Source organism: Halyomorpha halys, unplaced genomic scaffold (genome assembly GCF_000696795.3).
Source record: "Halyomorpha halys isolate HHAL.00 unplaced genomic scaffold, Hhal_1.1 Scaffold421.1, whole genome shotgun sequence".
In the NCBI taxonomy this organism is placed as follows: domain Eukaryota; kingdom Metazoa; phylum Arthropoda; class Insecta; order Hemiptera; family Pentatomidae; genus Halyomorpha; species Halyomorpha halys.
In genome coordinates, this window is record NW_027109834.1 from 799166 (window position 1) to 823366 (window position 24201).

Sequence of the window (24201 nt, forward strand, 5' to 3'; positions counted from 1 at the left end):
CCCGCCATGTGTGACGTCATCAAAATGCTGGCTTCTGATTGGCTCCTCAAATCACTGTCCCAGCTCGCCCATATTCCCTCTACTGAGAAATTATTAAAGCTATTAGTTTGTTTTAGAAATGGCCCTATAAGTATATAGCTTTCATAAACAATATCTTCACTTTTACCCATGGGTCGAAGCCTAGCTGTCGAAAACATCTACCAAGTAGAACCTGAAAGACATACATTTCATTATGAAGGTTATTAGAGTTGAAAAGAAGTCGATCAAACAGTTGAAGTATGATGGACAAGATATATTTATCTAGAGGAATGAGCAATCATAAATATGAGGAATTTCGGGTAAAAACTATGACTCGATATTCCTTATTTTCTAAATAAATATTATATGGTTCATGTCCGAAACTAAATAAACGTTATATTCCTCATAAATTATCTCATTACCTATGTGACTTGAAGTAATTATATAATCATACAGACTTTGGAAAGTTGGAATTAAAATAAATATTTTAAACCATGATACGCGCAAGTCCTGGCTGCAAATGATTCCTAAATTTTGCTAGAAGATTTTACCTAATTATTTTAAATTCACAGTGGTGCATAAATATCATAAATGACTTTGTTGAAGATATTTCATTCTATTTAATAACACGATTCAGGTAACGTTGATTTTCTGGTGGCTAGTGTTGGGAAAATTAATTAAAGAGTCAATAATTAGTTCCTAAATTAATTACGTTCCTACTGCGTAACAGCTTACTGTAGCTGCTCTTTCACTCAAGGTGGCCTACCAGGTTTGACGGAAAAGCTCACTGAGACAATACAAAAACAAAAAGTTTATTTTTGTTTTCTATTGTATTTCCATCTTTCTGATGCCCGACAAATCAATATTTATAATCTAAACTATTATTTTTTAAAATAATTATAATACCAATAAATACAACTGTTTTGATAAAAATGAAAAACTAATTAAAATATCAATGAATATTTTAGAAGAAAGCCCAATATTGGCTTATAATTTTTCATTTGCCAACTACTCCGAATTTCTGTCAAACGGTTTAAAAAAATAAAATAACAGCAACTAGCGGTGTAATTATTGCAGTGAAAACTAGAAGACATTTGAAAGTAACAAAACTTATGATCTAGAATTTCTAATAAAATGTATACATCTATATTGGCATTTGTGTTTCCTACTTTTTTCTTAACCATTTAATTGATTAAAAACATACACGCCGTTTTCCGATTTCGGGCGCTTGTTAAATATTGCTCGATTAAAATATCTAAAGTTTCTTCTTCACGTATGAAACAAATATTTCAAAAGTGATATAGGACCGTCGCTCTTTGGGGGTCTTAGTGGGGCGGGTCCGGGCGGGAAGGATATCCTACTGTTTGTGTTATGATCTCTTGTGAGATTTTAACATGTCGCTGTACACCTACTCGCTATAATTATATGTTTGAAAAGTCAGATAAGTTAAGCTACCAAGAAGTGTGTTAGTGGAGGGTTTCACGTCGTTGAATGAATGATCTAAATCTAAACCTCGTAAGTAGATAGCAGTGTTATATGATAACTTTTTTATTTATTTATTTATTGATATTTACAACTGTATAAAAAATACAACAACCAAATTTGATCATAATGACATAATGATAATGATATAATACAGAATGTAGAAAAACTACCCAGTAGTTGAACTCTAAAACTATTTTACAATATAAGGTCACGAGGCCATCTTCTTTTCAGGCGCCTCGGAGGATTGCCAGGAATGGAAGAGGAAGCAAGGTTAGAAACTATGATAAAATTAAAATCCTTTTTGTTCCTAGACCAAAAAGTAAATGCTATTCAAGAATATTATAAAAAATCTATTATAAATTTTGACTATGTTTTTTTCAATAATATGTCAATTCGAACTAAACTTTTGAATGTTATAGTATTTTTGAAGTAAATACATTTCAATTTCGTATTGCCCTGACATAAATTTATTTGTTTCCTTAGCATTGATAAGCAAACCTGGTACCTTTCTTCTATTCTGTTGCTCAGATAAGATATATTTATTCTAAAAAAATATCCATATGCCTGTTTGAACAAGGAATTTATTCGAGAATATAAAAATATTCTTGTAAATAATTACATTGTGCGTATAGTCAATTTGAAATATTAATTTACTTATTTAATATATATTTTTGGAAAAACTCCAGAACCCACAGGGTTGACTCACAGCTAATGTATCTGAAAAAATAATCATCTGCCCCATTTGTATTCGAACCTGAGCTTGGGGGATAGTATCACCAAACACTACTCACTGAGCTATACCGCTCCTTATTTGCTACAAAGATATTAAAAATCGTTAAAAGTTTATACTATCTTTAAAAAAAAATATCTCATTAAAAGATATAAAAAATATTTTTTTTGTATTTATCCTTTGTACAGGAAAAATTATGCATAAGTGAAACATTTTACCTTATAGAAAATAATTTACTTCGTAAAAAATGTCATGCATTTATGACCATTCTGTGAGCTGGTTAAGAGTCACTTCTTTATAACTATGTTGGATCACAAACCTATTTATTGTTCCTCTTATAGTTCATAGAATAGCTAATCTTTTAGGCTGTAACGATATTAAAATAGTTTTAAAGTGATTATTGTACCCCAGTGGCACTGTAAATCCTCACATCACTACGGACGATGGTTCCTTAAATCCAATTAGAAGTCTGATAGAGAACTTAGTAACTCATCTTAGTAATTACTCGTGTGGTCTAGCCGTGAGATGAGGTAACTAGTCTTAGCAATAGGGGATTTCCTTCTAGTACTAAAAGGCAATTACAGGGGCTTAACTTCGTTTATAGTGAATTTCCTCAGCATGAATGATAATAATTAAATGATAATAATTCAATGAAGCTTATATACATAAAATGAATACACCTTTCTCCAATATATAAATGTTATGATTTCATATTATGAGAATACAGTATTTTGAAGAAAAAAAAAACTTCAAATTTATGCTACATTAGTTGACTCGAAACACGAATTAGTTAACACTGAAAAAACAATGCACTATGTAACATGTATATATAACAAGCGATTCGTTTGATACTGTGAACTAACCCTTATTCAAGCCATATCCTTGCGCCAAACTTGCATTTAATACTTATAGTACAAGAGCTGGGAAGAAAAAGGCAGTTATTTCACCCCAATTTTTGACTACTTTAATGAAAACTATGTATAATTACTAGTCAAAACCGATGAGTCTGCCAAGTATAGGTAGGGGGAATAAAAAATGGTGGCTGTTTTAAAACATTAATTTTTCATTCGGAGCTCTTTATTTTAAAAACTACCGACAGCAGTTTTTATGATATTCACATATGAACATAAATTTGGCAAATGAAAATTTGTCCGAACAACTAATCAATTTATTTTAGCAAATATCATGTAAACGACTACTCCTACGACGATAAACGAATTAAACTACTTTATAGCTCATTAAACTAGCTTTAATTTGAGTGATAACAGACATCTGTATGTCAAATAGCTTTTGAGATATACATTTTTCAAAATAAATTCACTAACTACTGATCTTTCAGTACGTCCCATACAATATTTTTATGAAATGTTGCTTTTTAGAAAGCTGTATCTCGAGAACTATTGAACTTAAGTATCTCTATTAGGGCTTATATTTTAGCAAATTTCCTCTACTTTAAATGATGTTCTCTTAGATTTTCTATTGTTGTTGGTAGTTTTATAGATATAGAGCTCCGAATGAAAATTTAATTATTTTTAACGTTTTTCAAAAGCCGCTATTTTTTATTCCCCATATGTATACTTAGCAGACTCATCACTACACTAGTAATTATATATAGTTTTCATTAAAATAATCAAATATTGTGGTGAAATGAACAAAATAACTGACTTTTTTCTCTTATTGGGCTCTCGTAGTATTACCTCATATTCGATGCTCTTTTTGATGTTGCACAATAATTGAGTGATGTCATTTAATTTCTAAATACTTTATTAAAAAATATATATAAAAATAAAAATTCAAATATAAAAAACAAAATTTTAAGCTCTTGGAGTTCCCTGTGAGCATTTGTTTCCTGACGTTTTTTGATATGCAAATAAGGACGAAGGCTCAACAGAAAAAAAGAATTATTTTTTCTCTTTCATAATATCAACCAGTCAGTACTTAGGTTATTAACAGAGGATAAGTGCAGAATACTTGGACACTAAGAATTTTGTAAATATATTACGTACCATTTACATAAGTAAGAATAAAATTACCGATATCGAGTATATATGAGACTGATTGCTGATCGCAATTAATAAATATGTGAATATTTTTCCTCCACTGCAAATATTGTCAGTAACATATCCAACTTTCCTCACACTTATTCATACCTAGTCTGCTTTATGTTGTAGGTAATAAAAAATTAAATAAGAACAAAATAAAAATTAGGTCTATTATTTTGTACTGTCACTTACTCATATATCTAATATATAGCGAATTGTGAATTCAAGTATTGTGATCTTGAAAAATTTCAAACCTCCCGTTTTCAACCTAAATACACTTTATAGGGTGCCCTGAGTACAAATAACTAAGTTTTGTTAAGTTCTATAAACAGCCTAGCTCAGAAATAAAAAGTTTCAAGAAATTCAGATAACGTATTTATGGTTGGTACATACCTGTTATGTTACAGAAACTTACTTGACAAAATTGATTTAATTAATTTTCAAATTTTATTATTTCATTAATTAGACTTATTTACGATTTAATGATTTTCTACAAAACGGCTCCAAAGATTCTTTTTAAACTCGTAAAAACAAATTGAGTGATATTTGTTAATATCTAGGTCTTATACACATTGAATCAGTTTAGCCGAGCTTAAATTCTGAATTTTCTGAGTTATCTTCTAATTACATTTTTTTGAATTTATTTAATCTAAGTAATAAACAATGACGAAACATAAAATATGGAAAGATAATGGGATTTAGTAAAAAAAGAAATAAACATCTCCTAGATTTTAATGAGAACAGAGTTTATTTAAACAATAAACAGAAAATAGTGAGAGGAAGTTTTGCCGTCCTCAGTGGTGAGGAAATTGTCGAACTGAAAAGCGATGATTTTAGTGTTCATCCACTTCTTATTATTGTTTAATTTTGTTTCAATTTACAAGATCGCTGGACTGATTTTTTCAGAGAGGTGTCCTGGTATACTCCCCTAACACCCAAATAGATGGCTTGAAGGAATTACAAAGAGTAGAGGGGCGGAAAAATGTGATTTTTGGTGGAACGAGGAAAGAAACGAAGCGCAAAAGAAAATATCTGAAGGCTGCAAGTCGAGAGTGCAGCACTAGCTAGAGGCTCAGGCGGTTGAGGAGCAGGTCTTTGTAGCCTGAAAACTGTGGGAATCCAGTCTGGCGGGTGGACTTTATTCATTTCTATATCGATCCCACGAAATGAAAACTAGATCCTTCTATTGATTAGAATGTGTTGGTTACTATTAAATAACTCACCCCTTCCCCGTATATCAGAAATGACCAGGAAAGAAGTCATAAAATATGTATTAGCCAGAGGTATCCGCAGGGTGGCAGTACGTTCTTGATATAACACACAAAGGGTAGCATATCAGAGAGAGTACAGTTCTGGTAGACATCGAAAGCAGTGAACCGGCTAGCCGAGCCAATGTGGAAGAATGTCCTGAGAGAGTTGGATTACTAAAGCCGGAGGAGCGGAAGCAACAACTAAGAAGACTGTAGGAAGCAAGCCAACACATCTATATAAGTCTTAACCATGATACTATACTGTAATTTGAGTTGCAACTAAATAGTAATGTTTATCTTTACAACAGTAATTATGAACACCAGATTATAATTGCATTTTATTATTGTAAAATATATCTCCTGTAAGTAACAAAGTACCTACCCTTTAATTTAGATAGATATATAATTCATTTTTCATTAGGTTAATTCCCAATATATGATACATTTCATTAGATAGAAATACATGATTTAATAAATAATATAAAATATGTAAGGAATGCGGTTTCTGGAACTCATATCAGTATGAGGAAAGTGGTAAACCAGAAACCTAACAAATTATTAATTGCTTAGTGCTTTAACCAATCACACGAATTAGTTATTTATAGATGATGATATTTACAATATAATTTAATAACCAATATATTTTTTTAACGTTTATACGATATGTTATTGTTCAGTTGGTCTAATGGTTCTTGAAAAAACCGACATCGATTCAAATTTGGTATGTAGAGTACAGTAAACAAATATAAAATGTATTATAACAAGCAGTTATTTTCTAATTGAAAAAAAAATAAAATTTATGTTAAATACAATATGGCGCTTGTTAATATCGCGTGTGATACGCTGATTGAGCGCGCGAGATAGGAATATTTGACTTGGAAATTGCACTTTACTGTGAGACCTTGGCACTTATTTGCGAAGTGGGAAGCCACAAGTAATAGCTGACTGATCTCGTGACACCGTTCTGGCATAATATGCCATAGCCTAGGCTGTTGGAACTGTAATATAGGCATGATATTACACAGCATATGACTATAGTATGAACCCATATTAATACATTTCCCTATAATTTACTAGCTAGAATATATTTTCTACTATTTAGTTATTGATAACAGGTGGTTTACGACTCATATTTTTTAGATAACCAATCTATTCTAACCATAATGGGGGATTTAATTGTTATTCCGTGGGACCGCCATAGTAATAATAGTCGATTCACCAGGCCGGATTCAAAAATGAGCTACTGCAGTCCCTTAGTTTACGACCATAATTTTTGACCTAATTATTATTTTATGATACTCCTTCAATGTTCTTTTGAATTTGTTTCATTATAATTTTTTTAGCAAGATCCACCGTTCAGGACTTATAGGTGTATAGCAGAAAAAAATACCTATTTTAAAGAAAATTTCTAATTCGTTACTTTATTATATTAATTATATAATTATTACCCATTTTATGACCGCTAGAAATGAGTTTCCGTGTTGAATTTTGATTCGTATGCTCTATACTCTATATATTTGACAAAATTTGAATTTTTTTTTTTTGTTGACGACAGCTTACGGTTTACGACATACAACTTTACCAAATTAATATCTTATGGTACTCATTCCACTAATTATTTGATGCTGTTTAATTTATTATAGTATAATTATTTCACAATGATTCACCATTTAGGAGTTATAGACGCAAAAAAAAATTATATTTATCGTTAGTTTATTAAATTAATTTCTTAACAAATTGTAATTACATACTTCATACTTTTAAAAACATGGTTAAACTTTTTCTCTATCACTCTATTTTTTACAATATTTTTTAAAAAATAGTTAAGAGAAAGGAAATGTTTAGTAAGACAATATCTACTAAGAAACGGTTTTAATAACTTTTTTTGGCAGGGAATTTTATTGCTATCCAAATAACAATTACAGCCTGTAACAAATAGTTTTAGCTCAATTAGCTCACACGTATACGAATATAGCCAACTGAATAAATGAAATAAACAAAAAGATAAACTTGGGAGGATAATTTAAAAATGAACATGCAGTTCACTTTTCTTCATACCTTTATTAAATTAAAAGATTTTTATAAACTTTAGCTTATAAAATCTATTTTTTTTTATTATTTAGTCACATTGAGAAGTACAACCCGAATCATTACAAGTTATTGACTCTGTTAGAAGATGGTGGAGCTACGAAAATGATAATTAAAAGTAAACATAGCGAAGGAGTGGTCGATAATACTCAAGGCACCTCAGTGTTGTCGGAGGAAATTCTGCTCCTGAAACATTTCCTGATTGGGCGTTCTGTTTTCAGGACCTTGTGTATAGAACCAATATCTTGAGAAAGATTCAATCAGTTATGTGATATAAAAATTTATCATTGAATCCCTGACTTAGGAATTCATTTAAATTCATTTTTAGCAATAATAATTCATTAGCACTAAACTATCTTTTTTATAATTTACTGTAATCTTACTTTATGACTTTATTTTTAAAATTAGGACGACGCGAATAGGCGTAAAATTGAAAGTTTATTAGAAAAAAATATATAACAAGTTAAAAAGGATGTAATGAATACATATATGTGGAAAATATGTTTTATGGAACAGTTCACAATATTTGAAAAACATAACAGCTAAATGAGGACGATGTAAACAAAATAAATAATAAAGAAAATATTTGGAAGTATAAAATTGTCCAATAATTCTAAATAAAAAGACTTCCCAAGCAATCAATAAAAAAAAAAATTACATTTTAGTTTATTGTAGTGAGTGTAACTTTTAAGAATGCAATTGTAAAAATAATGTTACATAATATACAAAACAATGTAGAGCTGACATTTTTGTTAAAGCTTCTCAAAAGATTAGCTAGAATTAAATATACGCTCCAGTTAACAGAAGCCTTGACAAAAGATTAATCCGGCTTAACAAAGCCAGAATATCCAATTGTTTCTAATGTTTAACCTATCTTGAATTAAGACAGAAATAGAACTTGAGTCCTTTCTGGTTCAATCTTTTTCTTATTTTCTTTACCTACATCGAAGGGAAAAAGAATTCTAGTCCCAATACCAGAATGGTTTTTTCAAACAATATAGTAGTCATTAACTACAGTGACTAGATTGACATAAAAATAATTTTAAAAAATATAAGTTGTCATACTTACATAATAATAGATAATTAAGTATTTTTTATTTGGTCAACCAAAAATTTAAATAATTAATACATAATGACCTTTATTTAGATGTTCTGAATCTGACTGTAGCTTTTTTTTCGAATTTTCATTTGTTCTGTGGCTGAGAACTGTTGAAGTAGAACACAGGAAAACCATTTTTGTTCCCAATAAATCAAAAAATCTTAACTCCAACGACTGAGATTACTGGTCAATTTTCTTTTGTTAGTAGTGATGGTAATAATTAAGACAACGAACCATGTACTTATTCCAAAGATACCTAAAATCATAGATGATTAGATTTTGAAAAATATTAATCAAGAAAATAATGTCAATTTTTAAAACAACTTTGTCATCATTTATTCATCTTATGTTATTAAAGACCTATTTCTTATTTTTCTAACTATTATATATGAAATATTTCATCAAATAATGTATTAAAATTCTAGTATTGGATTCAATTACTTTATTTTATATGAAAGATATTATATAGGTTAACGGTGATGCGGCCGGCTCTATTTGATTTTTTTTTTCGTCTTGGTAATGTTTTTTTTTTTTTTAAACAATAATAATTTAACTATTGAAAAATATTTTTTATATTTCCTATACAAAATAAATTAGATTTATTCATATAATAAATAAGATCTCCTCTTCGCGTACAGCTCACTGCTCTCAGCTTCTACACTAAGTAGAAGAAAAACTTTATCTTGAAAATAAAATATGATGTAGTGCGCGCATCTTACAACTTTCATTTAACATCCTTTATACGTCCCTAGGTTTTGTTTAGATTGCTGGACTCAGGATGAAGTATACCGCTATATTAAAAAAAAAAAAAAATCTGGACACCAGAGAACTCGAAAATTATGAACAAAACTAGTTATTTTTCCGTTGTTATAAAAATTCATATTTTAGGATTTCTTGTGGTGTTAATATTGAATACAAATTCTGTTCTTGCCAATAATACAACAGTTTAAGAATAGTGTTAGTTTCCTAATTGAATTAAGAATTTTAGTTACATAAAACACAAACCATTGTGTAAGATATTGGACTCCAAGACCTTAAAACCTGTATTTTAGTGGAAACGTCAGGTTCGAAATATTCATAAACAAAAAAAAATTAGACGTACCAAACCATTTAAAAAAATATTCTGGTAACAACCCATAACCCACCCTACATGCGTCCCCAGATTTTGTGTTGATTGGTGGGATCGTCGTTATTTTCATTATGCCATTATTTTTATAATTTCATAAAAAAAAAAAATAAAAAAGAAATAAATGGCTAAAACATCTAAATTCTCGAAAAGGCTAAACTTGTGATAAGAAATGTTCATTTTTCCGTTGTTATAATAATTCGTATTTCAGCATTAACGAATATAAGATTTGTTTTTTGTTAGAGAGAAAAAGACTTTGACAATGAAGCGTAATGCAATCGGAAAAGATCGGGATCCGATGATTTAATTGGAGGGTATAATCAAAATCGTTAAAGCCATTGTGGGAAAAATCGATGCTTTAGAAACTTTGTCACATCCCAGGCCTTACATATTTAATTTCAGTTTTGTACGACGTTTTTAAGCTAGGATGTTAAGTGACAAATAGGCCATTTTGCTAGACTATGTTTTTTGGACTCAGGGAACCGCAAAACATGTATTTCCGTCGAAAACTTGAATTCGAAATTATGCACGATTGTAATACTTTCTCTTACTACATATGTGTATGCATATGCTTATGTATATAGAAAAATTAAAATAAACAAACAACTTTTAAAAAATAACTAGTATTAATTAATACGCTTGTTTTCTTGTACTTAATTCCCCAGATTGGTTAAGGATATAATGAAAATTATAATATTCCTTACTAAATCGGACAAACCGTCTTCGAAACATCGGTGTGTCTAGTGAAATACATTTTTACTCGCATAAGTAAAAGTAATGAATGATATATGACATAATGGATACTGAATCTTTTTGTACACACTTTCCTCCAAATTTAAGCGAATTTGGAAGAAACATTTTTGGAAAAAAATTTGGTTGGTTAGAAAATTACACAGTTTTTAATAAAATGACGTACTGGAGCAATAATATATTATTTTCTTTTATTATACATGACAAGTATTACGGTCAAAAAAGTGGAATAAAAACGTAGAAGGTATACAAATGTTTATTCTTACCTAGTTCTTGAATAAACATACTTATAATATATATAAATATATCCAATTAGTAACCGAAGTAGAAGATCAGTTATTACAGACTAAGATTATTGTAACCACGATATTATCCAATACATGTGACTTTCCTTATTAAAGGAATCACGTTGCCATTTTCCTTAAGATAGCTAGAGCATCCTTATAAAGTTAGCGAGACTAATGGATTTGCGTGGGCATTGAGGAAGGATAGGCACTATCTATTTTGGGTTAAGCCCGAGGCATGAAGGCCATTAAGTTGATTGCTTGCACCAAGTCGACCATTGACGTAGAAATAAGTATTTTTAATAAACTTTAATAAGTCCCTCTCCATTTTGTGGTGGTTAGCATCTCTGGTCAAAATAGCGTATAGTACCCACTCCTAGTATCAATAAAGATTTATCCAGATAGAAGTGCTCAGTCAACGCTCACTCAACACAACAGTAACTCCAGTGAGGTACGTCATCAAAATTAATTGTGAGTACCTGCGTAAAGAAAAGTTATTAAACCGTTATGTTGAACCTAAGCTGATTGGTATTAAATTGATCATCACTACCTAACGTCACCTTGTTTATTATACAATTTTGCAGTATTATTAGAATACATATAGTATAAATCGTTTTTATTTAACATGGGGTTCGATTTTCATACGACCTAAGTGTTCTACCTTTGTACTTTATGACTAGTAATATACTTATTTATTTTTATAAATGCATTGGATACTGTTTAAAAATCGATCAATTGAAAGCCAATAATTTTGATAGTAAAAATAAAAAAATGTTTTATAATAACTACCTATTTCTGTATTTATTTAGAAATATCAATATCATATAACAGTAACGATACCATATACAATATTAATTGATACTCTCACAGTGCCCTAACAACTATCTTCTTATCTGGATTATCTCTATAGGAAGTTTTGTGAGTCAATTCATAAAAAAAAATTACTTTTGAGGTTAATGACTTCCAGTTTAATGAATTTTTTATTAAAATTATCACCACATGCTACAACGTTTCGGGATCACTGTCCCATATTCATGCACCTTAAACCTATAACAATAAAAAAACTGTCATAACAACAATCTCCATCCCTATTCATTTTAGTTCACACAATTATATTCACCTCATAATTCCTTCTATGAAGTCATGTCACAATTTGTGCGTCTTCACTACTCCTTAGCACAGCCATCACTCTATATTTCTTACTACCTCTTTGGACCTTATCTCTTTTCCAGTGTGCTGTTTGGTTACCTCCCTGTTTTTTACAAGTCCTGCTTTGTATTTAACACTTACCCAGTGATTTTTTACTTAAACCCGTTTATTTCATGTGATTTTTATGTTTATATTTTGAGTCTGTTTATAATGTCGGCGTAATGTGTATTTAAGAGGACAATAACCGTCGCCCCATTATTAATAACATAAATGGGCCAATTGAAGCCTTATCAAAATTTTTAAATCCTCCTCTGAATGAATTAAATAACAACAACGAGTATGATGTCAGAAATCCACTTGAATTCAAAAAAATATTACATTAGTAAATAGAGATATATAAAAATTTATGAAAAAATTGGCATGTGAGTTTTGATCTCAAATCTCTATTTACTAATGTACCAGTAGATGACTGTTTGAAGCTAATAGAGGTTAATTGGGAAAGATAAAGAACCATACGCCAATAAAAGACAAGAACATTTTCATTGAAGGAATAAATTAATGCACTAAGTACAATTTTTTAAATACAACGGAAACTATATACGGCAGCTGCTGGATTAACGATGGGATCTTCTTTATCGATAAATTTGAGTGGGATTTATATCAACAATTTATACCTTCAATCAAAATGTTCCTGTCTTTTATTGCCGTATGGTTCTTTATCTTTTCCCAATTGATTATTATTATTACAGATTATTATGATTATTTACAGTAAGTTATTATACTCTATTAGCTTCAAGCAGTCATCTACTGGTACACTAGTAAATAGAGATTAAAACTCACATGTCAATTTTTTCATAAATTTTTATATTTAAATTCAGGTCTAATAACAAAAGGAGATAGTAACCATAAATAAAAAAAACGGTATAACTTTATAATTAAAAACACTGAAAACAATACTATAAGAAGGTAATTTATAATACAGATATAGTTAGAATTAATCCTTAAGATAATTATTGCATGTATTATGCAATTTATTTAATAAATATATATATATGAAAATCAATCAGTGCTTTAATAAATAAAATTAACATATTCATAAATTGTGTGAAAGGAAATCATATAAATGATACAAAGAGTAGAATTAAAATAGTTAGATAAAATTGACAAATTAAATGTATCACTTTCTATAAGAAATGAATATATCACATATTTTTTTATTATTAAAAATCACGGGTATCATTCTTTATGTTATTTCTTTTTATAATTTTACCAACATATTTTAATTTTTAATTCACTGTGTAATTTTTTCCACACAGCTAATTTCATTTTCTCATTATTTTTATCAAACACTTTTCTCTTTTCCATAAAAATTATTTTAATTTGTTTATTAATTTTAATTTTCAATAATAATAGTTGAATAAATTCTTACTATGTATATATTATAAATTAACTTTATATAGTATTTAGGCCGAAACGTCTGCAAAAATAAAATCAATTACACTAATTTGTGTTAATTTCTACTGTGGGTAAACCCCTATCATGTTATCTCACCATTATATCTAAAAACACTTTATTTTCTTCATCTTAGTTTCTAGCCTTTATTTTGAGAATCTTTAAAAAAATTGGGTTTTTCCTTCATCTGTTGTCACATCCAATTACAAATATTTCTCCTTTATTTTGGTTTTTTTAATATATATTTATCTAGTTCAGATGTTATTTAAGTATTTGATTGGACTTCATTACTTGGTCTGACGCAATGTCAATGTATTTATTTTGTAATGTCAATGGAGTTTCTCAGTATTCGTTCATTAAAATCGATCCATTGAAAGTGACCTATACAAAATATTAAATAAGGACAAATAACCTACCATAATGCGGGCTATATCCTGCATATCCGATCACTGTAGGACGTCGGGTTACTGATGTAAATAAATATACGTATTATCACTGCTTTTCTTGCATAGTTGCACTTGTTACATAATGCTAACTTTACAGGAAAATCATATAAACATTTTCGATAAAAAAAAAAATCTTCGAATCAATCAAGTAGTATTTTTATTGTAAATTATACAATATTTAAAGAGAAAGAACAAAAAAAATACAGTAAAAAAATAAAAATATTTTAAATAATTAAAGTAAAAAAAACATAAAAAATTTCAGGTCATTATAGAATGATTTGTAATATTTAGTATATGATTGGAATTTATTAATTCAAAATCTTGCATCTTTCTTTGAGCCCAAAAAAAAAGATTTTTTGAGTAGGTATATCTTAAGTATATAATTGTTTTCAAAATATGAGTTCTTATAATAATAAGTATTAATGTTGTGAAATTTATTACGAGCTGATATAGTACTCTAGAAATAAATTCCGTCATTTGTGGTCTTTCCTTTGTTTTCTATGAATCTAAGCACAGAACTACCAACCTCATGTTGCCTTCCTGGCCAATATAACAAGTTTGAAGTTTTAAACAAGTGCAGTTTCAAATTTATAACTGCTTCAAAATTGTCACAAACCAAAATATATCGCTATTCAATAAAACGATTCAACTAACCTCTTTAAAATAATGAAACAACTACAACTTATTGCTATGCATAAGTTCAGAACAGTGATTTTAAATATACCCCTATCAATCACAAATGTGTTATACAATCAATATAAATAAAAAAAAAATAATAATCGTAACTTTATTAAAATAAGCTCAATGTATCATTTTGAGTTTCCATCAATATCCTACTTATTTACCTCAGAATACATTTCATTCCTCAAAAATCAGCCTAATCATCTAATAAAATCCACCTTAAATTCAAATTTTACCCATAATTACCTACAAATAAAGTAAAGTAGCCATTGTGCAAAGATTTGAATTCAAAATAATTTGTTGACTAACCAAGAAATTAGCAAGACTACATTTATATACAAAAAGAAAGATAAAATCTCGGATATCAGGGAAAGATATAATGTCGAGGTGATTGAAAAAAAAAATTGAAAATATTTACTTCTTAAATGAGCCAAAATCTTAGCCAAATATATTACTATTCAATAAAACGGTTCAACTAACCTCTATAAAATAATGAAGCAACTACACTACCGTTGTTCAAGAAAGATTGAGTTCAGTTTAATACGGGCACTCTGTTCTTGAGTGGGAAAAAAAATCAAAAAACACTTTTTGTTTGTCGTTGAGTTGTGCTAATATTCCAGAAAATCAGCGAAACTAGTTCTGACCAGCCTGAATCTAGAAACTAGGTATTATTATAAATTATTTAAAAAAATGTTATAATACTATAACTCATGAAAAAAAACAATGTTTAACTTACACATTTTAAAATGAATTTCTTTAAAAGTTGTAAAATATTCGTTTTAAAGCATTTTGTACAACTGGCTCCACCGGCAATCCGCGGAATTAATCGGACGTGTCCCATGACTAACTAATGAGCACTCAGCAGCGGACACAGATGGCAGTTGTTTATTGCCCTTAGGAAATTGGTCGACGGTTCATTAGTTTTAATTTTCTATTACTGTTCTTACTATTTCAGATGATGCAAGGGTGGATATTTGGTGTTGAATATTATTTTATGAAACGTTCTATACTTGTAGGTTCGAATGAATTTGAGCATAAGACAAGTAAAAATAATATTTTTTTAAGGAGAGCGGTTGAATTGAGAGTTACAGATCATTGCTTATATCCTGTCATTTAATAAACCTATTGACTGGTTCTTTATCCTAATAAATTCTTTAAACAATCAGTTGATCGAGATTTTTTTATCTCGCAAAGTATTATAATATTTAAATATCAATATTGCCAGACTATTTATTAAAACGTCTAACATATTTTCGTTAATACAATACTTTTTTTTTTTTATATTTTATATTTATAAATATAATTTTATATTTTTATGCAACAGTTTACAGGGAACAATTTAATTAAAACAACAATTATAAAGAAAAAATCCTCTAATTTAAATTTATTTTTCTTACCTCCTAAAACAAATTACAATATATACAGAAAAAATATATGTACATATGTATCGATTAAAGCATCTTGTTTTGCCCGTATGGCAATGTAATATAGATTGCCGGGTCCGCTGAAGGCGGTGTCTGATTTTTAAAAAAAATAGTAGATAAGGCACTTAAAAATAGTTTATTAATTACAATTATACGCGAGTAGGTTGGTCGAAGTACAACATGTCACAATCTCACAAGAGGAGATCATAACAAAAAAATGGTCATCCTACTCGGCAATTGATTTCAGAATCAATTGAATTTAGGAATTCGTGAACCCAGATGCCTCACGTCCGGGTGTACTTTACTATAACTTGGATAAGTGTATAGTTTAAAGTAAAGGAAAGGTACTAGATACTTTAAATTGACTTCTCTTGGAATCGTAAGAAATTAATGCGCCCAATTTGAATTCCTTACTCTAGTGCTTCATGGACTTCCTTTTGCTTGTATCAGCAGTTAGTCTCAACCGCGATACCTTTCAGTATTGCTGGTAGGGTAGGTACTCAGCGCCTTGCATACATGCTGATCGGCTCCTTACCAATATCTTTTGAATGGTGGACGTACGACGAAAAAATATACCTTTTTACTATGTTCGATATAGACTAAATTCAGAACAGTGATTTTATATATACCCCTATCAATCACAATTTGTAGACCGAGAAATTAGCAAGACTACATTTATATACATAAAGAAAGATAAAATCTCGGATATCAAGGAAAGATAAAATGTCGAGGTGATTAAAAAAAAATTGAAAAGATTTACTTCTTTAATGAGCCAAAATCTTAGACAAAAATACAGTATCAGAGATGCTGGATAAGTTACTAGGTCTAATGACAGCTGTTATCAAACTAAGTGAATTCAATAAAAAAAACTGATAATTTTATTGTTTATCGTCTGTATTGGCCCCAATATCTGTATTTTCCAACGGCTGTTACATAAAATGTTGTTAGTTATAATTACATTATAACAGTTTTATAAAGGCTCTTTCCGAATTTACATTAAGATTATTTTCAAATACTCCATAATATCCAGGAACAGAAAATTACCAACAAAAATACTTACAGAGATAATTCTTGGTTTCAATACTTAGAGAAAAACTAGATTACGATGGAGTGATGGTGTGCTAGGTGATGTGAGATCATTGTTAGAAGTGAGGAACGGAATGTTGACAGAACAAGATAGAAGCAATTGGTGAAGGCTGGCATAAGGGACCATGATTCAAAATCGGATTGTAAAGCCTATTAAAATGCATGACTATATAATATTTCAAGATTAATATCCTGTGCATACTAAAAGCCATGTCAATAGTAAATATCTCTAACAACACATTTCGTAGGCTGAAGACTGAGGGATCTCCTTCATTAACAATTAAGCATTTATAAAGTCAGGAGGTTGCTTATTGGCCATAGTCTCACCCATATCTTATATACCATTTTTTTGTCTAATATTTGTACATGTCTACTTCCTTCTATATTAAGAGGATCAGCCATAGAAGAAAAGATTAGGCTTTATAACGAAGCTACTGCCTATAGGAACGAAGCATTGACCATATACTTAATTTTATCTCCACAAACTTTTAAAAGTTTCAATTCTTGTAATCGTTGAAAACTTCATACCTGTACAAGGTATTGTAACATTCCAAAATCTTTTAATTTTTGAAATTATAGTGTTAAATGATAGGTTTTTTTTTTTAAAATAAAATGGGATAGTAAAATATTTATTAAAAAAATTGATTGTGTCTATCCCTCCCAATGGAGGATTTGCTTTTAGGGATGTCTTCAAGTTAAAATGGATTAAACAATCGCAACATCAAAGTCATATTCAGGTGATTTTTTACACAAGTGATTTTAAATAATTATAATTAAAGAACATAATAAATATCGATCTGTAAAACCATGGTCAACATCCTACCGCAACAGCCGTAGGTAGGCAGTTGCTCTAACCCGCTTGAGAATAGGTCATACTCTCCTCACGCACTCTCACCTAATCAGAAAACTGCCACCTCCAACGTGCAAATATTGTCAGTCCATTCTTACGATTGGACATATATTTGAAAAATGTAATCACTATTTGCCAATAATAAACAGCATAGGACTGACCCTAAATTTATCAGTAGCTCTCACAGATGAGGAAGCTAAAATTACATTAGTATTTGAATTTTTAAAAGCACGTCGCCTTCTTTATAAATTATAACTCCTCTTTGATTTTGATTTTTTTTTTATTATTATTTATTTTTATTTATTTATTAATATTTTTTTGTATTTATTTATTTTTTTTACTTTTATCATCCCATAGGCGTTGATGACCAGAGAGTTTTACGCCTTTAAGCAAGAATCAACAACAACATAATAAATATACTTAATGTAATAGACGAGAGAGAAGAATTGGTGATGGCGGCGCATGCGCGGGAGGTATCGGGCAGGGAGGGAGAGACAAATCATATGTTCGGTCGTGGTTGTTTTTGTAAGGAATGGACATTGATGTAAAGCTAGTGGATTTTTTGATTTTCTCTGTGAACTGAGTTATGTTTAAAAACTGTGTATTGAGCAGTGATCTTTCTCTCTCTCTGCCACGACCAGCTGAGTGCAAGTACTAAACCTTGGGACATAGATATCAATCGTATGTATTTTAATTGTAGGTTAGATTATAAGTTACTCATAACTGTTCATAAATCTTTGCTTTTTCTAACATCATATTATAATTAATATAAACGTAGAAGAAATATCAGAAAAAATATATAGGTATTTTTTTTTATAAATGAATGTTTAATTAAACATTATGCTCATTATACTAAATTAATTCTTTAATTTAATATATATTACAATAACCACAAATTCCATATTGATAACCAACTCTAATGTTTTTATGTTGTTGGCCGTAAAAGTTTCTAGGTTATTATTTTAGAGTTACTATTAATTTTCATTTTTAACTTATGCGAGTGCCGTAAGTTTATACATAAGTGCCATAAGTATGTTTGAGCGTGGTCTTGAACAAATCACCTTCTTTTATTACAGGCGATCAAAGAAAAGTACTTGCTTAAAAAGTACTGAATCCCAGACCGTTCATGTATTGCAGTGGTACACATTATATTTTATTGGTTTAATAACCGCAATAACAGGTTATTACTATCCGTTTTTTATTTTATTTGATTATGTTTGTGTAACTATCGTTTGCTCTAATCTATTTCTCACGATTTTTACTGAAACGAGAAAGAATGAATAAACTAATACGTTTGACTCCCCGTTACTAAAACATCCCTAAAATTGAAGATTGACGTTCCGTTTGCTCAATTTTTTTGTAAGATATTCATCCCTTTGTTTCCCCACATAAAATTCTTTCAGAACCCACCATAGTTATAAAACAAACTTGTACCATTAAAATTTAAAGAACGTGACATGGCTGGTGTTTTTGTAAGGAAAGAACTTTAAATGTCAGTATCGCTGGCTGGCTATGACACCGAATGACAAAGCATACCCTTGGCTGGTTAACGAGGTTCGCTTTAGGACCACCAGATAAGCCCCATAAATAAACCTATAAAATCTTTTGAAGCCTAAACACAGGCCTGCTTTTATCACATTAAATCTCTTTTATATTTTTCACACAAAATACATGTTTACACAATCGTCATTAATGTGGTATGTTCATAGTATATATTTATATATATAGTATGAAAATACTATTACTAATATATGTCAGTATTTCATAGATAAGTAAAGGCCCTAATGATAACCAATTAATAATGAGATGAAGTATTCATAATTTTTAAGGTAATGTCTTTATGGATTCAGAAGAGATATGCATATCATTTATAATAAAACATATATAACAGAGCTTTTTTTAAATAAATTACTTTTAATTAATCTCGTATTTTGTATAAATATTTCATCTTTGTTTTAAAATAACTTTTTTTAATGTATAATTATTTATGTTTCCTAAATATTTATTTTATATTCCATTGCATTAATGTTCATTTTTTCAATGTTTCTTTAATTTTCATTTATTTTTATTAGTTGACTTCCTAACATTACTTATTTTATTTTTGTTGAGTTGAGTTATTTATTGTTTGGGGAATTTCCCCAATAACAAATAATTAAATAAATATTTAAAAAAAACAAAAAACTATACTCATTTAACAATATAGCCTTTTCTATTAATTTGGATGAACCTGTGTATAATTAATCTAAATTATTTTTAAATTTGAATTTTATAATTTTATATACTGTTGCTTAGTGTTTATTTTTCCGTATTGGACCCCCTCTATAGTAAGTAATAAAGAAAAATTGGACCCCAACTCACTAATGCGTTTCTAAAAATTATTTATTAGAATTTATTAATTAGGGATCTTAGATTTTGGATCTATTTGGATAAAAGTGGAATAGCATATGCAGATACAATATTCAATATTGCAATAATACATCCTTAAACCATCTTCGATACAGAGTATAGAAAAAATATCTGAGCCCTCTCAGAAAGAGACTAACCAGGCGGAACAAATAGAGAAAATTGTGATGGAAACACAAAGAAAGAAAACGTTTCCAGTTGATATGAAATCCAATATCCTTCATTAAGTCAACAGTTTGCGTCAATCTATTTACAAATATACTCTCTAGTTGAGTCGCCTCCAATACTAGTCTAGTTAACATTAAACTGAGTATAACATCATTTTTTTTTTTCAACGGCTAAAAATTAGAAGAGATATGAGCATTATATCAAACCACATTTAATCGACAGTCAGTTTTCCAACAGAGTATTTCATAACGTACTGTCTGGAGTTTTAGACACAAAAAAAAAAAAAAGTAATTGATGAATATTACTATCACGATGTTGGTAGCAGCGAACAAAGCTAGTTAAAGAAAAAAATGATCTACCAAACAAAAACTACTCAAGTGCTCTTCAGGATTCTAGTAACTTATTTTATACCTTTGTTTATGTATTGGAGGTTCATGACCGTTAAGATATCTGGCCGTATTTTACTATCTTCTCGAGGAGCGTGCTTAGAGCTTATACATACTAAATATTTCCTTCAAAATTGTTCTTGTGATTTTTGATTATGTACCAATTAAAAACATACTAATAATACTTAATAATTTTATCTTGATGGTATGAATAATATTTAAAACAAAAGTACTACAGTTCTGTAGAGTACTTACTTTATGACCCATTACTGGTTATTCGATACATCCTAAAACATTAAATAATAAGTATTTTGAGTAGAAAGAGAAAGTACCTCTTTCTACTCTTGCATGCTGCTAAAAGCGAAAAGAAATCGATGTCCCCTGGTTAGCTATATCGACATGGTATGCTATTCACTATGAATATTATTTACGGCGAGTAACTGTATATTGTACTTATTTTTAAAAATGTCTAACAATTTATTTTATTTATTATTTGCATCCAAAATATGTTTACAAAACGCCTTGACGATAAAAAATAATTCATATGCATTACTGGTCTGTCTTAAAACTTGTTATTTGTTATTTTATCTCTGACTTGAACTTATGATATCATTCTAGAGTATATAGAAGAATATACACGATGAGGCTCTTGATGAACGACCAGCTACGGCCTACGAAGCAGGTATAGTATATCCAATGCCAAGCTTGGTGAAGCATCTTCCAAATCGCTTTCTCTTTCTTCGCATATCATTTGCATGCACGCCTTCGCGTGTATTTGTGAAATATCATAAATATTAAGTATATCATTATACTACATCTGTCTGAAGCGGTCGTGGAGGCTGGATATGAATGAGCTTAACGAAAAGTCTGCTTCTGATGATATGAGGGTTATGGAAATTAAATAAAATCGTTCAGTATATTATGTAATAAATCATATTTATTCGTGATTTTGTCGTAATGGCTGTGTTTGTTTTGGTTAGAGACGAAGCGACAGGCGATCGATGGGGAAGCGGCGAGAGCAGAAGGAGCCGGTGGTGCCTCAGCAGGACCGACGGATCTGCGGCGGGATCTGCCTCTGTCAGTTCACCATCGTGACTTCCTGCGTGGCTCTGGTCTACCTCACCGTCGCGGTCTACATCCCGTCCTATCGAGCCTTCAGCGTCGGCTTCCAGACCGAGCCCGTCATGTGCCAGACGGTCAACACCACCATGGTCAACTATTGCGACTGGGCTTCCTGTGGTGAGTTGATTGGTTTTATCTTGGATCATTAGATTACTTACTTTTCATACATGCATTCATAGAAATTCACGATCCTTTTAATCAAAGCCTTTTTTTTATACATTCTTCCTGCATAATATGTAATCTTTGCCAGCAGATAGATTTACTGCTGGCGGTTAAACAACTTATTTATTATTTGGATCTCGTGGAACAATACCAGATAGAACAAGGAGCTTCTTAGAAGGCCTAGGTGTTAGCATCGGGGATATTGCGATCTTGGCGGAAAATATTATTTTGGACTCCCTGGGGATCATACACCATCACCTGCATGGGAATTAGCTCGGAGATTATTCTTTGTTTTATTTATTTATTTTAATATGTTGACCTCTCTATTTGTGTGTTTTAACGTATTTATTCATTAAATTATTTTATTTTATTAGTACTATTTTTTTTTGTTTTTTTTTAACTTATTTATCCATTAAAGTGTTTCCTGTAACTGGTTTTTTATTATATTTTCCTTTTAATCTATGTGTTAGTCTTATTCTCGTAAAATGTATCTATTTGTTTGTTTTTGGTAATCTAATCTACTGCTGTGACTATGAATGATGGTCTGATCGAACATTACCGTCTAATATTGAATTTGTTTAGCGGGTTACTGAAGAGGATCTAGGAGGGTGAATTCCGGAGAGCGAATTTGTTGATCGGATGAATTAAAAAATTGTGAAAGGGTGAAATTAGAGGAGCAGAAATGAGAAAGAAAAATAGGAATGAATTGAAACATTTGTATTTGTTGTACAGACCGAAATTGATTGTAAAAGGAAACTGTAGGAGGGAAAAAAAATGTTTATTATAACTTATTATTGTATCTCTTTTTTTCTGATTATACCATGTATGTGTAATTTATATATGTCCGATTATGGATTGATAATTATGCTGTGTGAGATAGCAACCTAATGTATTTAGGCAGCATAGATAAATAAAGTATTTATCTCCGTATCAAACAAGTAATAGGAGTTATTTATTAAGGGAACAATATGGTTGTCAAGTGCACTTGGTGAATTTTTTTTGCTTCTATTTCACTCACATAACTATGATGCGATTGTACTCTTTGCATCTAAAACAGACATGTTGGTCCAAGTAGTCCTTTGCTTTCAGTGTCCACCATCCATCAGGAATTCGTTTCATCTGCGTATGGCTAAAGCATTCATTTCAATATTCAAGACGATAAATGTTATGTTGAAAATTGATAAATTTAAATTTGGTTTTAAAACCAATAAAAGTTATGTTCATGCCGCGGTCTTCCTTCTAATTCATCCTTCTCAGAGATCCCTCTATACTTTGGCTCCAGCATTCTTTTATAGTGAACCTCTAATCTAAATTACAATATTTACTATATGAAAATGTTAAGTTGTATTAATTTGATAACATATTATTATCTATAAAAAATTAAAAATCTGTAAATAGAGAAGAGCTCATAATAACAATACTAAATAAACAGCAGATATTATCAAAAACTTCGGACGAGCTATGAAGTGCCAAGATATAGCGCAAATAGTTCTCAGAAGTACCGGTTAACACCGTCTTCAAAGTCGAAATATCTTTCAATATATTCAATGATGTTAGTGAACTAAAATTGAGTAATACGCCAAAAATAATTAATATTTCTGATATGCTATTGAGAGGTGACAAAAATTGTGTCAATTAGACTCCGTTGTTGTCCCAATCTGCATCCTCTGGACGACTGTTTGGTCACTATTAATTGTCAGCTCATCTGCAAAGAACTTAATTAAATAATAATCCCTTTACTGCAGGTACTGCTAGAGCTATCTTCTTATCAAATAATATTTGTTTCTGAACAAATAATCCAATTAATAAAAAAAATTAATAATTCTCTCAATGCTATCGTTGACTAAAGTAAATGAATTTCTCTATTGGAACTTTAACCTAGATAAATTCCTCACCAAGATTGGATCGATTGCTCGAGATAAACCGTACTGTATGTAATATCCAGCGTTGGCGAGTAGGGCTTTATAAATTGATGAGAGCGCCACGAATAGAATTCTGAG

The 24201-nt window shown here is 29.9% G+C and overlaps 1 protein-coding gene across 1 annotated transcript in view; it reads left to right on the forward strand.

Moving 5' to 3' along the window:
- The window catches only part of Teh4 (tipE homolog 4), a 187077-nt gene that overhangs the window by 39448 nt on the left and 123428 nt on the right, over nucleotides 1-24201 (forward strand). Inside the window, exon 2 of the mRNA XM_067047995.1 lies at nucleotides 21898-22156. Coding sequence (XP_066904096.1) covers nucleotides 21919-22156 — 238 coding nt within the window. The 5' untranslated portion in view covers nucleotides 21898-21918. The remainder of the gene's footprint in view (nucleotides 1-21897; nucleotides 22157-24201) is intronic.